General features: G+C 47.1%; 1 protein-coding gene across 2 annotated transcripts in view; it reads left to right on the top strand.

The window, feature by feature from the left end:
- Nucleotides 1–14,057, top strand: part of LOC103189826 (A-kinase anchor protein 8-like) — a 32,743-nt gene extending 18,686 nt beyond the window's left edge. The window contains exons 6-13 of one of the 2 annotated variants that reach the window (XM_042344661.1): nt 2,358–2,485; nt 3,778–3,865; nt 4,545–4,632; nt 6,027–6,168; nt 10,577–10,679; nt 11,021–11,151; nt 12,071–12,166; nt 12,620–14,057. In XM_042344661.1, the coding sequence (XP_042200595.1) occupies nt 2,358–2,485; nt 3,778–3,865; nt 4,545–4,632; nt 6,027–6,168; nt 10,577–10,679; nt 11,021–11,151; nt 12,071–12,166; nt 12,620–13,042 (1,199 nt within the window). In that variant the 3' untranslated portion in view covers nt 13,043–14,057. Of the gene's footprint in view, nt 1–2,357; nt 2,486–3,777; nt 3,866–4,544; nt 4,633–5,999; nt 6,169–10,576; nt 10,680–11,020; nt 11,152–12,070; nt 12,167–12,619 lie in introns of both variants that reach the window. The other variant, XM_042344660.1, reaches the window with a different exon arrangement.
- Nucleotides 14,058–16,059: the final 2,002 nt, after the last annotated feature.

The following is a 16,059-nucleotide window of genomic DNA, read 5'->3' as shown; positions in this document are numbered from 1 at the left end:
AAGAAGCTGAGGCGCACTTAGAACATACGAACATAGGACTTGCTAGCAAAATAAGACTAAGGCCCATCCAGTTCGCCTTCCACCATCCTGACAGTGGCTTTCACACGTCATGTCCCTAAGTATATACTGTATCCCACGATATTATTTCTTAATAAATCTATCTAATTTGCTTTTGAATGAATCAATACTTGCTGCTTCCACTGTCTGTCTCCCTAGGGAGCTTGTTCCATACATAGCATGGGTGCTCGCTGCCCAATTGATACCTTGCTTAAGCAGCCATTCTCCACCTCGCCCCTCCCTTGCCTCCTTCAAGATGTGTCTCAAGACCCTCCTCTTCAACCATGGCTTTGGTCACCCTCCTACTCTTACCTGCAGCCCTCCTTATCCCAGCCACCAGCTTGGTGTGAATCCCTGACCGTCCAGGGCTTTGGGACGTCCTCCTGACATGAAAGGCGCTGTGTAAATGTAATTTGTTGTTGTTCCCCATTCGAGCCCAGGGCCAGAATGCCAATTGTAAGTCTCTGCATATTTAAGGGTGGTCTTCTGAATGTCTATTTATTACTGTTCAACTGAACCATCAAGCTGTATATATGTATGTATATAGGGGGCATCACATACTACTTATATTTTTACAAGATGACGGCACATGTTTGCCTTCTAGCAAAGATCATAATCAGGAATCAAACTTTCTTACTCTTTCTGTTCCCACCATTAAGTATCCAGCCCCTTTGAACATAACAACATAAGAATTAGGAGCAGGAGTGGGCCATTCGGCCCCTCGAGCTGCCCCGTCATTTGATAAGATCATGGCTGATCTTCTGACCTAACTCTAATTACCCGCCCTATCCCCAAATCCCCTAATCCCTCTGTTTTTTAAAAATCTATCAGTCTCAGCCTTGAAGATGTTCAAGGACTGAGCATCTACAGCCTTCTGGGGCAGTGAATTCCATAAATTCACTCCCTCTGAGTGAAGAAATGTTTCCTCAACTCTGTTCTAAAAGGCTGACCCTTAATTTTAAGACCATGACCCCTGGTTATAGATTCTCCTACCGGGGAAACAGTCCCTCAATGTTTATCCAGCCCTTTAAGAATCTTATATGTTTCAATAAGATCTCCTCTAATTCTTCTGTACTCTAGAGAATACAGCCCCAGTTTATTCAGCCTCTCCTCATAGGTCAGTCCCCTCATCTCAGGAACTAACCGAGTGAATCTATGCTGCACCCCCTCTACGGCAAGTCCAGAGAATTTTCTTTGGCTGTCCTCCCGACATGAAAGACACTATACAAATGTAATTTGTTGTTGTTGCTGTATGTACCACCATGCAAATTGCATTTGGATAAATATTGTATGGTTTAAACTCATTTTTGTGTGAGAGTGCAAGTGTGTGTGTGTGTGTGAAACTCTCCTAACTCCACCCTCCTGATTCCAAGCTCAGGTGCAAATCCTTGACTATCCAGCACCTTGAGACATCCTCCCAATTTAAAGGCGCTGTGTAAATGTCATGTGTTGTTGTGGTGCTCTGAGAGGAGCCTGCATTTGTGTTAAAAGATAGCCGATATGGCCTTTTCCTGTCGTGTATTTGGAAGCAATGGGCTTACAAAGTTAATGCAGTTTCTCAAGTAAACTTATGGAAGTTCCAATTTATATTTGAAGTGCAAGGATCTCGGCAGCATTATTACTTGGGGTAGTGTTGTGCCTGCTGTAAAACTAAACCATGCGGGTAGTCTGACATTCACCATTTATTTTCTGCCTGTTGTGCAATTTTATGCCATACAGGCGGTGAAGACAGTTGTTAAGTTGATAACGAGTTGGTATTTTTCTCCCTCGCTTGCAAGTGGGCACCTAGGGATGATTTAAAATGTGGCAGCACTGACGTTGTAACTTACAACAACAACTCGCATATACATAGCGCCCCCTCACGCAGGGTAGCGTCCCAAAGCGCATGACAGCGGCGGTCCACGGCGCCAAGCTGGGGAGGAAGGGGAGGTGAAAGTAGGAATTGTCGAAGAGGAAGGTCTTCAGGTGCGATCTGAAGATGAGGAAAGAAGGGGCAAGGTGGTGGGATTGAGGAAGAGAGTTCCAGAGTTTCGGGGCATAGTGGCTGAAAGCATGGCCACCAATGGTTGAGCGGACAACACAAGGCACAGGCATGAGTCCGGAGCCAGTCGAGCGGAGGCAGTGGGTTGGGGGGTAAGCAAGTCGGAGTGATAGGAAGGTGCCATGGCATGAAAGGATTTGAAAACAAACGAGAAGATCTTGAAATCGAGTCTGGGCAATGAAGTGGATGTTTCTGGCCCCTCATTATTTGTAGAAAGTACCCAGATCAGTGTACAACTAACACTATTGCTCATGTGTAGATGACAAAGATGCTGGAGACATGGATGCTGAGGGAGACGGGGATGGTGAAGGAGATGGAGAAGGGGAAGGCGATGGGGAAGGAGATGGGGATGAGATGGAAGATGCTGCAGGAGGCGATGTCAGCGCTGTGAGTACTCTTGATCCAATTAACAGTTCAACTGTAGGGTTAACCAAACCTGAATCCAAACTGAAACTTGACTTTGATGCTAATGTTCCATACTTGCTAACAATACAATATCTTCCTGCATTATTAATTTACCATGAACGTTCACATACTGCTCAATACAATGATACATGCACGGCATTGTTAAACAGTTAGTGTACAAAAGTAGTGTTTGGACATTGTAAAACCGGTTACGTGATGGGTCACACAAAGAGTCTAAATAGAAGCTCGGGCATCTTAATAATAGTAATCCTTACATTTTGATATAGTGCCTTTTCACATCTTTGAGACTTTTCAAAGTGATTCACAGAACATGCTGTAAAGTGAATTGACTGTATTTTGTGGGTGAAGTGCGGCAGCTGCTTGTGCACAGCAGTGTCCCACAAACAGTCGTGGATTGAGTGACCAAATTACAGTATTATTTTTTAATGGATTATTACCCCCAGAAGGCGATACGCCAATCAACTAACAACTGAGTTCCAACTTACTTCTAGGTGAACAGGGGTGTGTGTAGTAAGAAAAATTGCCTAATGTTTTGCCCTACCCAGGAATCAAATCCAGGTCCACTTGCTTGCAAAGTGAGTGCTCTAACCAATATGCTGCAGGACTATATTTTTTTAAAAGACTAGTCTTCAATTTTCTCAAAAAAATGATCTTCCTTTCTGAAGATATTTATTTGAGAGTTTCTTTCTACTTTGCGTAGAATCCCAAAGGTGCGAGGGAACCCTCTGATATTCACCCAAACACACCCACAGGAGGAACACAAACAAGCCTAATTCTGTCCACATACACTGAAACCTTTCGGAATGAATCTCTGGATAGAAATGAGGGATTCTTCTTGCACATTATGCTCGGTCGAGACCAGTTTAGAGCATAGAGAGCATAAGAACAGGAGTGGACCATTCATCCCCTCAAGCCTGTTCCGCCATTCTATAAGATCATGGGTAATCTGTACCTCAAGTCCAATTGCCCGCCCCTGCCCCAACTGGCTGCCGCATTTCACCCACAAAATATTCTGTGAAGCGCTTTGAGACATCTCGAAGACAGTGATAACATCAAATGCAAGGATTATTATAATCATTATCACTCGAGTCCCTCACCTAACATATCTATCCACCTCAGTCAAGCAGCTCAAGCAATGAGTTTGAAAAAGTAAATTATAAAGTTCTAAAAACGTACCGGATACACATAATATGGATGATACCAGGCACAGTCGTCTCGTTATGTGCTTGAAACTAGTTTCATCTTTTTTCTAGAATGCCGAGGATAAGGATTCAAGTGAGAGCCCCGAAAAGGAGAAAAAAGAAAATGATTCAGAAGGAAAAGATGCCGAAGCCAAGAAACGTAAGGAGATTAATTTTTTTTAAGAAGCCTCCTCCCCCCCCCCCCCCCCCCCCCATCCCACTCCTGTCTCAAGATCTACCTCTTCGACCGCGCCTTCGGTCACCCTTCTACTCCTACGCTCCCAGCCTTCCACCCCTCCTGATCCCATCACCCAGCTCCAGTACTTCTTTTTTGGTCAGCTGGGTGTCTGACACACGCGAAACCCATCACCGTGCTTAAAGGTATTCAAACTAAGCTGAGACCCATCCTACCTACGCATGGAAATCCCAGAGGTAGATTATTGAAATGGAATGCGCACTCTGTCTTTCTCTCCCTGGAGGGATGCATCATGTTTACCTAATTCCAGAGAGTATTAGGCGCAGGTTGGCAGGAGCCAAGCTTGGGGACCGCAGTGTGTAAAGTTAGGGGTAACTCCTGGAGTTTTAACCAGCTGAAACCACATAGCTTGCCATTGACAATTGCTGTCTGGTAAGCTTTCCTACTGCTTCTCCAGCTAAGACTATCCTACCCGTTAAGGCTTTGGTTTGCAGGGTTAGCAGGACTTGAGTGGGATGACTGCCTGCCCCCAGTGACTGGAGGAAAAAGCTTGGTGTCCAGCCATGACTGCCCAGTGCCTTGGGTCGTCCTCCCGACGTGAAAGACGCTGCGTAACTGTAATGTGTTGTTGCTTTGTTCGTAGCCACTGATGCACAAGACGAGACTGGTGAAAGCAAAAAGAAGCCACAAGCCAAGAAGGACAAGCCAAAGAAGAAGCAGCGAACAGAAAGGTGAGTCCTGGTCTGACGTTCATGCCATTCTACAGGGAAATGTTTAAGCTTTGGTGACGACACCAGTTAAGGACCAAAATTGATAAACTTCTGCACAGAGGAGCTAGTGGCTAGAACCTCAAAGTTTCCTTATCAGTCTGTAGTCCTGTAGCTCACTGGTTAGAGCACTCGCCTGCCAGCGAGAGACCTGGGTTCGATTCCCAACAGGGCGTAATGTTGAGTAAGCTTACTTACTCAACACACAAGCCTCTGTTTTAATACCTTCCAATAAAATGATGATAATAAATCAGTCACTTCAATCCACAACTGAGACGTCTAGAAGACGTGAAAAGCGCTATATCAAATGCAAAGATTATTATTATTTGTATAACTCCTTTCACATTGGGAGGGAGGACATCCCAAGGCGCTGGACAGTCAGGGCATGAGTTGGAGATTGGGATCAAGAGGGTTGGGGTGGAGGATAGGGGTAGGAGGTGAACAAAGGCACTGTGGATGAGGAGGGTCTTGAGATGGGCCTTGAAGGAAGCAAGGGAGAGGTACCACAAAAGGAGTGGGTACCACAATCACACTCTGGCACTGTCTACCCTGACACAACGTCTGCATTATTACGGGTACTCTCCTTTAACATTAAGGAGGTCCTGGTGAATCTAGGACTGTTTGAAAGCAAATCCTGGACAATATTTCTCCAGATTAATTGGTCCTTCGTGGCATGTTATTTATTTTAAGATTCTAATGTAATGAATATTTTTAATGTATAAATGTTGAATGTTTTATGGGGTGTCTTAACGAATGTGTGAAGCGTGGAGCCCTGTAGTATAGTGATTAGAGCGCTCGCCTTCAAATGACAGGATTCGGGTTCGATTCCCGGGCAGGCGACACCTTAGGAAAGTTTCCTTACTCCACCCACACGCCTCTGTTTGCGTAGCGGTAAGTGGCAAAACCCGATTGTTAGTTGATTGGCGGATCGCTTTCCAGCGGTGATAATGCCTTCAAAGAAAAATAATAATAATGATTTGATCACTCAGTCCACGACTGTTTGTGGGACACTGCTGTGCGCAATTTGGCTGCCGCGTTTTACCAACAAAATATAGTCAATTCCCTTTACGGTATATTCTGTGAAGCTCTTTGAGACGTCTCAAGGAATGATGAGGCATTGTGTCAAATGCAAGTATTATTATTATTTTGATGTGATCAGGTGCTATATTAAATGTAAGGATTATTATCGTGAAAGTTCAAGTAACCTTGGCGCAGTTGGCTACTGCGTTTGCCAACAAATGTAGTGAGTAGATTTGATAAGAATTTAAATGTTTTGAGATACTCTAAAACACAAGTGCCTATACTGACGCTCTTTTTTTCTGTTTCTTTAGAACTGACTACGCTTTCTGTTACTCCAGGATTATGTACGTCTGTTCAGTTTGCAAGTTCCGTACATTTGAAGATGAAGAAATTTTCCCTCATTTGGAAAGCAAATTTCATAAGGAAAACTTCAAATTCATTGCGACCAAACTCCCCAAAGAAACGGTTGACTTTTTGCATGTATGCAAAGACTTGTTGTTTATAAGCGCCGCTTCTAAATCCCGATTTAACCCGCAAATTGGAATTGTAGTAAAGTGGGAAGCCACTACACAGGATCGCGTAGAATCCTATAGAACAGAAAGAGGCCATTCAGCCCATCGTGCCGGCTCTTTGAAAGACCCATCCAATCAGTCCCGCTCCCCACTCGTTCCCCATAACGCTGCAAATTTTTCCTTTTCAACTAAATGTCAAATTCCCCTTTGAAAGTTGCTACTGAATCTGCTTCCACCACCCTTTCAGGCAGTGCATTCCAGACCATAGCAACTCACTGTGTTTAAAAAAAAATCTCTGGTTCTTTTGCCAATTCATCTCAAATCTGTGACCGCTGGTTACCGACTCACACACCCGCCAGTGGAAACAGTTTCTCTTTCTTTACTGTAACAAAACCCCTCATAATTTTGAACACCTCTATTAAATCTCCCCTTAATCTCTGCTCTCAGGAGAGCAATCCCAGCTTCTCTAGTCTCTCCGCGTAATTGAAGTCCCTCATCCCAGGTATCAGGGATGAGGGACTTCCGTGATGTGGAAACTTCAGTTATGAGAGAGAAGGTCATGTTTCTCTATTCAAATATGTTTGGGTGAGGAGAGCAGGCTCGGATGCCCCGCATCAAATAGTTGGTAAATAGGTTGGCAAATAAGAAGGCTAATGGCATTTTAGCGTCTATTGCAAAGGGGTTGGAGTATAAGAATACTGCAATTGTGTAGGGCCTTGGTGAGACCAAACCTGGAATATTGTGTGCAGTTTTGGTCTCCTTATCTAAGAAAGGATATACTCGCCTTAGAGGGGGCGCAACATAGGTTCACAGGGTTGGTTCTTGGGATGAGGGGTTGACCTACGAGGAGAGGTTGAGTAGACTAGACCTATGTTCTCTAAAATATAGAAGAATTAGAATTGATTGAATATTTAGAAACCTATAAGTTTCTTAAGGGTCTGGACAGGGTAGATAGCGTGAGACTGTTTGCCCTGGTTGGAGAATCTAAAACTAGGGCTCATAGCCTCAGGATTAAAGGTCAGCCCTTTGAGAAAACATTTCTTCACGCAAGAGGATAGTGAATTTATGGAATTCTCTACCCCAGAAGGCTGTGGATGCTCAGTTATTGAACATATTCAAGACTGAGGTCGATAGATTTTTAAAAACTTAAGGGATATGGGGAAAGGGCAGGTAAATTAAACTAGGTTAGAAGATCAGCCATGATCTTAAATGGCGGGGCAGGCTCGAGGGGCCAAATGGCCTACTCCTGCTCCTATTTCTTATATTTCTTATGTTAACATGACATAATGTTCCTCTCTTAAAAAATGAATTCCGTAACCTTAAAATTAGAGCTACGGCAAAAGTGAATCCGGAAGAGCTTTCTTCTTTCAGTGGGCTGTGGGATATGCGGAATGTTCTGCTTTCTCTCTCCCCACTTCCCCGCCATTTTTAGCAAGCATTTTGGTTACCTAAATCGCTGACTTCATAACATCCCCGTGGTTGTCATTTTGCTTGAGCAGATAATGTCTCTTAACATCACTTTCTATCCATCGCAAGGGAGAGGACCTGGGTTTGATTCCCGGCAGGGCGAAACGTTGGGCAATTTTCTTTAGTCCACACGCCTCTGTTTACCTAGCAGTAAGTAGGAGCTTGGTTGTTAATCGATTAACGGATTGCTTTCCCCCCTACCCCAAATAATTGGTCACTCAATCCACAACTGTTTGTGGGGACGCCGCTGTGCGCAATTGTCTGCTGCGTTTTGCCCACAAAATATACAATCAATTCACTTTGCAATATATTTTGTGAAGCGATTTGAGACGTTCTCGAAGACCTGCTAAGGCGCTCTATCAAATGAAAGGGTTATTAGAATTATTATTGCACTGCCCGCGCGTAGGAAGTGCTGACTGTTGGACCCATTTTGTAGCTTTGTGGTTGGCAGTGAGGAGTTTAATGATGGCAACTTAATGTTGAGAAAAATAAAAAAATCAACAAATACCAATTTTTCTTAACAACAACAAAATTACGTTTGTATAGGCGTCTTTCACGTCAGGAGGACGTCGCAAGGTGCTGGACAGACAGAGTTTCGGACCCGAGCTGAGGGTCGGGATCGGGGAGGGTGGAGGGCAAGGGGGAAGCAGGATGATCAAAAGCACGATCGAAGAGGAGGGTCATTGAGATGGGTCTTGAAGGAGGTAAGGGAGGTGGGCGAGGCCGAGGGATTGCGGGATGGGGTTCCAGAGGGTGGGGGCAGAGTGGCAGAAGGCTCGACCGCCAACAGTGGGGTGAGCGAGGCAGGGGGATGTGTGAAGCAAGTTGGAGCCCACTGAGCGGAGGAGCTAGCAGGATGGTAGGGAGTTAGGAGGTCGCAGAGGTAGGGGGGGGAGCAAAACCATGGGGGGCTTTGAAGGTGAGGACCAGGATCTTAAACTGTATCCACTGTGTGATGGGAAGCCAGTGGAGTTGGGTGAGGATGGGCGTGATAGGGTCACAGAATTGGCGCGGGAGAGGACACGGGCTGCAGAGTTCTGGATGATCTGCAGCCTATGGATGGAGGAGTTCGGGAGGCTGACGAGCAAGGAGTTTGCATAGTCAAGTCTCGATGTAATGAAAGCGCATATGAGGGTTTCAGTGGCCTGCGATGTGAGGCAGTGGCGGAGCCGGGTGATGTTGCGGAGGTGAGGGAAGGCAGAGTGGGTCATGGCACAGATGTAGGGTAGAAAGGATAGTTGAGGGTCAAACGAGACGCCAAGGTTCCAGACTGGCTTAGCAAGGTGGGGTGTGCAACCATGGATGCCGTCAGCGCCTGAGGTGAGGAGGCCCTGACGGGAGGCAATCAGGAGAGCTTCAGTCTCGTTGATGTTCAACTGGAGAAAATTAGCTCTCCTCCAGGACTTGATGTCTGACAGACATTCTGTCAGGATAGCATTGGTCCTGGAAACTGGGAAGTTCTGTACGTAGCCTGCACAGACTAAGACTAAATCCCTGAGCTTTCAAGTGAAATTGTTTGGAAATCAAGAACGTTGAACTTATAATAATAATAATGATCCTCGCATTTGACACAGCGCCTTATCACATCTTCAAAACGTCTCAAAGCACTTCACAGAATATACTGTAAAGCGAATTGACTATATTTTGTGGGCGGAACGCGGCAGCCAATTGCGCACAGCAGCGTCCCACAAACAGTCGTGGATTGAGTGACTAAAAGTCTTTATTTTCTGGGAGAGATTGTTATTCAGGAAAAGCGATCCTCCAATCGACTAACAACCAGGTTCCTAGGGCTCCCGAGGAGCAAAGGGATCCAGGGGTACAGATACACAATCCACTAAAAGTAGCAACGCAGGTTAATAAGGCCATAAAAAAGGCAAAACCAGACATTGGTTCATTTCTAGAGGGATAGAAATTAAAAGCAGGGAAGTTATGGTAAACTTCTATAGAACCGTGGTCAGACCACACTTAGAATAATGTCCCCACATTATAGAATGATGTAAAGGCACTGGAGAGGGTGCGAAGGAGATTTATAAGGATGATCCCAGAACTGAGAGGTTATAGCTATCAAGAAAAGCTGAACGTGCTTGGACTCTTCTCTTGAAAAGAGGAGGGTAAGGGGTGACCTGATCGATGCCTTTAAAATGATGAAAGGTTTCGATAGAGTAGACATAGGGAAGATATTTCCACTTGTAGGGGAGACCAAAACCAGGGGCCATCAATATAAAATTGTCCAGTTAGATCACATGGGGAAATTAGAAGAAATTTATTTACACCGAGAGTAGCGGGAATGTGGAACGTGCGACCACAAGGAGTTGAGTCAAATAGCATCGATGTATTTAAGGGAAAGTTAGATAAGTACATTAGGGAGAGAGGAATAGAAGGTTATGCTTGAAGGCTCAGTTTAGGAAGGGCAGGAGGAGGCTCATATGGAGCATAAACACCGGCATAGACCAGTTGGGCCTGTTTCTGTGCTGTAAATTCTGATGTATTACTGCTCGGTAAACAGTCGTGTGGAGTAAGGAAATGTGCTCAATGTTTTGCCCCAGCCCGGGCATCGAGTCCAGGTCCTCTCGCTTGCGAGGCGACTGTTCTAACCACTGAGCTAAGAACAACCATCGAGATAGAAGACTGGAGAGGAATCGCGATTTTAAAAAAAAAAAGGTCCATTTAGTTCGCCTTCTACCATCCTGGTAATCGCATGCCACGACAATAGAAATTTTGATAGCAATTAATTCCGTGCGGATCGGTCTACAACAGATCGAAGAGCTTCGGGAACCTCAGATCAAACAGTTGCCCGGTTCCTCCGAGCACCAAGTTGCTTACTCACACTCATCGCATCTCAGGCGATTGCTGCCTTCCTTAAGATATCTGAAAGTCGACTCATTTCATCCTGTTGTCTTGTCTCCTAGGAATACATTGTAAACAAGATTAAAAAAACGCTGAAATTTCGCGAGTCGATGGAGGATAAAAGCGTGATTAAAAAGCGGCTTCAGGAACAAGACCTGCTCCACGGTACGTCTGAGCGAGGGTGGTTTGCTCTAGGAGGTGGGGGTTGGGGGAGTCCATCAAAAGTTTTCTCGACGTCGATGGAGGTAATTCACCGGATAGCTTGAGTTTTTTTCCGAGAAAGTATTTTTTATACACACATATATATATATATGTATATATACGTCTGCTGATTTGACAGTTTACACTTTAAGATTAACGTACGAGTTAGCCTCCACGTCTCGGTGTGTTTTAACTAGCGTTTTCTCTAGTAAAAGAAATTTTTCTTTTTGCGGTTTCGAATGTGTCGCTCGCTCTCACTAACCAGTGCCCCCCCCCCCCCCTCCCCCTCCCCATTTGTGGTGCAGGTGTTGGTCTTGACAACTTCATGAAGAAGGTGGAAGCTGTTCACTGCACGGCTTGTGAAATGTTCATTCCAATGCAGACCAATGCCATCCAGCGGCACATAAAGACGCCCGACCACAACAGGAACAGAAAAGTAAATCTCTCTTTGTAGAGATTCCAAAAAGACAGAGAGAGAAAGAGAGAGCGAGAGAGAGAGAGAGAGAAAGAGAGCAGCAGTTGCTGACGATCTTGAAATAAAAGTTAGCTGTCTCAGCGTCCAAAGGAGAAAGACCTCACGTTTTTCCGAAGGATCCTTCGCCCAGAGTGCTGGGAATAGTCCGTGAGACGGGACTTCCTCACGAGGAAGGATCGAGCATTGAGATGCTGCGTCCCGTCTGTTGTGCATTTGTAGCGTCGACTGATTTTTTTTGTTGTTGTTTTGTTTCCGTCTCTCCCGTCTGGGGAAGGAAATGAGGATGTTTTACTTTTTGGCTGTGAGGTTTGGACAAGTCTATTGCAGCTGTAAGACTGGTTGCATTCTGTGCAACCTCCATTTCCCCCCCCCCGCCCCCCCATTCCCCCCTGTAAGAGATTTCCCCCCATTACCTGTCATTCACAAGGCTGTTGCCTTCAGTGATGGGTGTCCAATCGATCGCAAATGTTGGCCCATGAGGAGATCTGAGCGTCTGCCTTTGGGGCAAGTCAACTGAGCCTGGGCTGGAGAAACAGTTCACTGTTTTTTGAAGTCGCCACACGCTTTTATTAAAATAAAACACAACAGGACTAAGGTATCTGTTTTGTTTGGAGATTGATTGAAATCACTGGCCCGGAAACGGTAACTTTAGCTGATAAAACGCTGCGTGACGCCGGTAGTGGGGGTTGAGAGAGAGAGGGAGAGAGAGAGAGTCGAGGTGGGATTTGAAATGGAGTTAATGGAATATTACTGTTAATGTTCGGGTGGGTGGCTTTAACGTACCAATAGCCTACATTCTGAAGTAGCTAACACTCTCTCTTCCCCCTACCCCCCCCCCCCCCCCCCCTCCTCTCTCTCTCTCTCTCTCGCTCTCTTTCAGTTTATGCTTGAACAGACGAGAAAGACTTGCCTGCAAGTGGCTAAGAGTATACTCAACAACCGTAACATTGTCAAGATGTTGGAACGATACCTCAAGGTAACGAAGCGCTCGTTCGACCCTGAGTTTGAGTTAACTCCCACACGAATAGCGGGTGACACCCAAATCTCCGCTTCTATTCTTGGTTTCCAGGTCCGCTGACGTTCTGCCCTCCATCCCTCCTGACTCCCAGCTCGGGACCAGTGCCCTGGGACGTCTTTCCGACGTGAAGGGTGCTATTACGAGTGCAATTTGTTGTTGTTGTCCGTCTGTAACAGTCCTCTCCTTATTTTAGTTAGACGGGATGGTAATGTGGCTATGAAGCTCTGTGACATAAGATGATAACAATCCTTGCATTCGATATAGCGCTTTATCACGTCGTTGACACGTCTCAAAGCGCTTCACAGAATAAACTGTAAAGTGAATTGACTGTAAATTTTGTGGGTGAACGTTATGGGGTCAGTTATATTTGCAGAAGCAGATCCGAGCTCTCGTGTTTATGTTCCTTGACAGGGTGAGAATCCATTCACTGAAGAAGGAGAGACTAAAGAGGAGGCCGAGGAAGGAGCTGAAGACACTACAGAAGGCGACGCACCCAACGAGAGTGCCGCAGGTGATACCGATGGTGCGAAGAAAGAGGAGCCCGCTGGAGCGGCAGGGGGAGAGGGGACTGAAGGGGAGACGGTGGCAGAGTCGAAGGCCAGAGTCAGTGCGGGGGAGACGGGGTCAGGGCAAGACGAGAAGGAAGCCGCTGCCGCTGATGAAGACATGGAGGCAGACGCGGCTGTCGCTCAGGGGCCTGAGGAGTCTCTGGCAGCAGGAAAGGGCAGTGAAGACGCCCTCGGGGATGAAGATAAGCTGCTGGAAGCAGCTGACGGGGCATCTCCAGAAACCGAAGGTGTACCCGAAAGCGATGGGGCTAAAGACTTAGAATAATGTGTTGCTGTACAGATGTATGCTCGGCTCCCTCCTTCCCCTCCCCTTCTTAAACCCTTCCCCCAGCATTAAATCCTGTGCAAGTGCAGTGTGTGCGTGTGTGTGTCTGAATTGAAGCAATGTTCTTTTAGCCTCCCTCCCCGTAGGGTCTCATTTAGCCCCAAACCGTCCCTTGGTTGGAGACAATTCCGCGTCGCTCACACACAAACCAGGCCGAGGAGTGGCTCTTCTGCTTCGTAGCTTCCAGTCTGTTATTAAATAGTTTTTATGTGAAATGCTGATTCTTCTTCCGTGAAAGTGGTTTGTGAGTACGTTTGCCTCCTGTTTAACTTTTTTTTAAAAAATCTCGCCTAGTAAGTGACATTGGTGCGCGTGCGCGGTGCTCGCGTGTGTCGGCGCCAGCGATTCAGAACGAACGGAACGTTCGGTGTGAAACGCTGATGTTTTCGAGGAAGTCTGCGGGTGAGGTTATATAAACACTCGCCCTAAACAACGGTAGCGATGTTTCACTGCGTATGAAGGCTATAGTTCCCTGCTCTAGTTAGCGCGGCGTGTGACTGTTCGAAACAGCGCTTCTGTCCTTATTCTTTTGGATTGAAGACGTTTTAAAAACAAAATGGGGAAATTAACAGAAATGGTTAGGTAGGGCCAGGATTATTTTTTTTTTTTCTGTCGCATGCTTTTGCTAGTGTCTGGAACTGCCTTAAATAGTGAGCAGCAGTCGATCTATAGTGTAAAAAATTTGCCGGTTCCGAGGGTCCGAGACGGGAGTGTGCGTCGTTGCAGAGGGAACGTGGCAGAACAGGCGTTTTCGGTTGAGATTTTTGACTAAAGTTCAGTACAATTTCCATGTTGTGAGTTTTGCATTCGGTGTTTTTTTTGGTGATACCATCCTGGGTATTGGCAGAATGTGATGTTGTGTTTTTTTTTTGTTTTACCACAGGAAAGAGTGTCATTGCTTAACTTCTGGAAATGATTGTACAATAACCTCCATTAAACCTTTTTATAAATGTTATGGCTTTCGAGATGATGAGAGTGATTTTTTTTTTTTTTTTTTTTACCGGCCCAGTTTTTTTTTGCCTTCGCTTAAGTCCTCAACAAAGACGGAAGAGTGGGAGTCCTGTGGCTCGGTGGTTAGATCACTCGCCTCGCAAGCGAGAAGACCTGGGGTCGATTCCCGGCCGGGCAATGTGTTGGCCAAGTTTCCTTATTCCACGTCCCTCTTGTTTACCTCGAAGTGAGTAGGAACCCGGTGTGTTAGTCAATTGGCGGATTGATTTTCCGGGGGTAATAATTCCTGCGCACAGCAGCGTCCGTCCCACAAACAGTCGTGGATTGAGTGACCTAATTATTATTTGTTTCGAAGGGATTATTACCCCCGGGGAAAGCCGTGCCCCCCCTGGTTCCTGCTCACTGCTGGGTAAACGGAGGCATGTCAGGTCTTCCCGACCTGCCCGGGAATCGAACCCAGGCCCCCCCCCCCACACACACACACACACACACACACACACTCACGCACCAACACACACAGGCGCGCCCAGGTCCACACACAGTCACACACACTCGCATCCACCGAGTGTCTCTCACACACACTCAGACTCATATCCACCCAGGCCCACACACTCGCATGCACGCTTGCATCCACCCAGATCTACACACAACACACGCGCACACACACACACACACTCATAAAACTCGCACACACGCACCCATCCAGGCCCAAACGCGCGCACACACTCAAAAGCATAAGCCCGTTCGGACGGCCGACTCCGAGCCAAAGCCAACGGCTGCGCTCAGAGTTGAGGCGAGTGGTATCCATTCTCCCTTCTCCCCCATGTTCTCTCCCTTCGGTTCACGAAACCCCCCCTCCTCTACGCTTAGTCATTTTGTTTACATTTCTTCTCTGTTTACCAACTCTCCTTGGGCGCCGGCAGATGCCACGCGCGCCGGGGAGGGAAGGAGGCGCTCGGGACGCCCTTGGTCGTGCGACAGAGTGCCGCCCGATCAGGACGTTCGTTTCGGCGGTCGTCATACTCTTTGGCTCTCGCCTCCTCCACCTACCCGACCTCCCTCTAAAACTCTCCGAACCCGTATGCAACCTAGGAGTCAGTTTCGACCCCCAATTATCCCTTCCAGTCCCTCACCGGCACCGCTTCCACCTCCGAAACATCGGCCGTCTCCGCCAATACCTCTCCCCAAAAGCCGCTGAAACCCTGGTCCATGCCTTTGTCACCTCTCGGCTGGACGACTATAACGCCCTCCTCGCCGGTCTCCCCTCCACTGCCATCCATAAAATCCAGGTCATCCAGAACTCTGCCGCCCGCATTCTTACCCGCACCAAACTCCGCTCCCCAATCCCCCCAGTCCTGGCCAGACTGCACTGGCTCCTGTCCCGGAGAGGATCGACTTCAAGATCCTCACCATTTGTCTTCAAATCCCTCCACTTCTCTGCACCCTCTGACCTCTCTCCTCACAACAGTGCCCGTTGCCTTCGCTCCACCGGGTCTGGCCTCCTCCTCGTCTCCCGAGTCCTCCGCGCCACCATCGGCGGCCGTGCCTTCAGCCACTGTGCCCCGAGGCTCTGGAACTGCCTTCCTCACTCCCTTCGCCTTGACCCTCTCCCTATTTTCAGGTCTCGGCTGAAGACCTTTCATTTTGACCTTCCTTGCCCCCCCTCCCCTTGGCTCAGCCCCGGGATCCGTTACTGTGAAGCGCTCTGAGACGACGTCCGGGAGTCTCCTGAGATACCAGCAATCACACACGGGAGGGAGATAGTTTAACTGTGCCGAATGTGGGCAGAGTTTTACACGTTCAGCGAAGCTCCACGTACACCATCGATCGCACACAGGAGAGGGAACGTGTAAATGCGCCGAATGTGGAAAGAGTTTTGCTGAGCCAGGGCATCTCCGGATACATCAGCGATCGATCACACGCAGGATAGAGACCCTATAAATGTGCCGAATGTGGAAAGAGCTTTGCACTTTCAGGAAACCTCAAGGTGCACCGGCAATCACACA

The sequence above is a fragment of the Callorhinchus milii genome, unplaced genomic scaffold, assembly GCF_018977255.1.
Source record: "Callorhinchus milii isolate IMCB2004 unplaced genomic scaffold, IMCB_Cmil_1.0 Scaffold29, whole genome shotgun sequence".
In the NCBI taxonomy this organism is placed as follows: Eukaryota; Metazoa; Chordata; class Chondrichthyes; order Chimaeriformes; family Callorhinchidae; genus Callorhinchus; species Callorhinchus milii.
The sequence above is the reverse complement of the archived record's forward strand: the minus strand, read 5'-3'. Positions and strand labels throughout refer to the sequence as shown.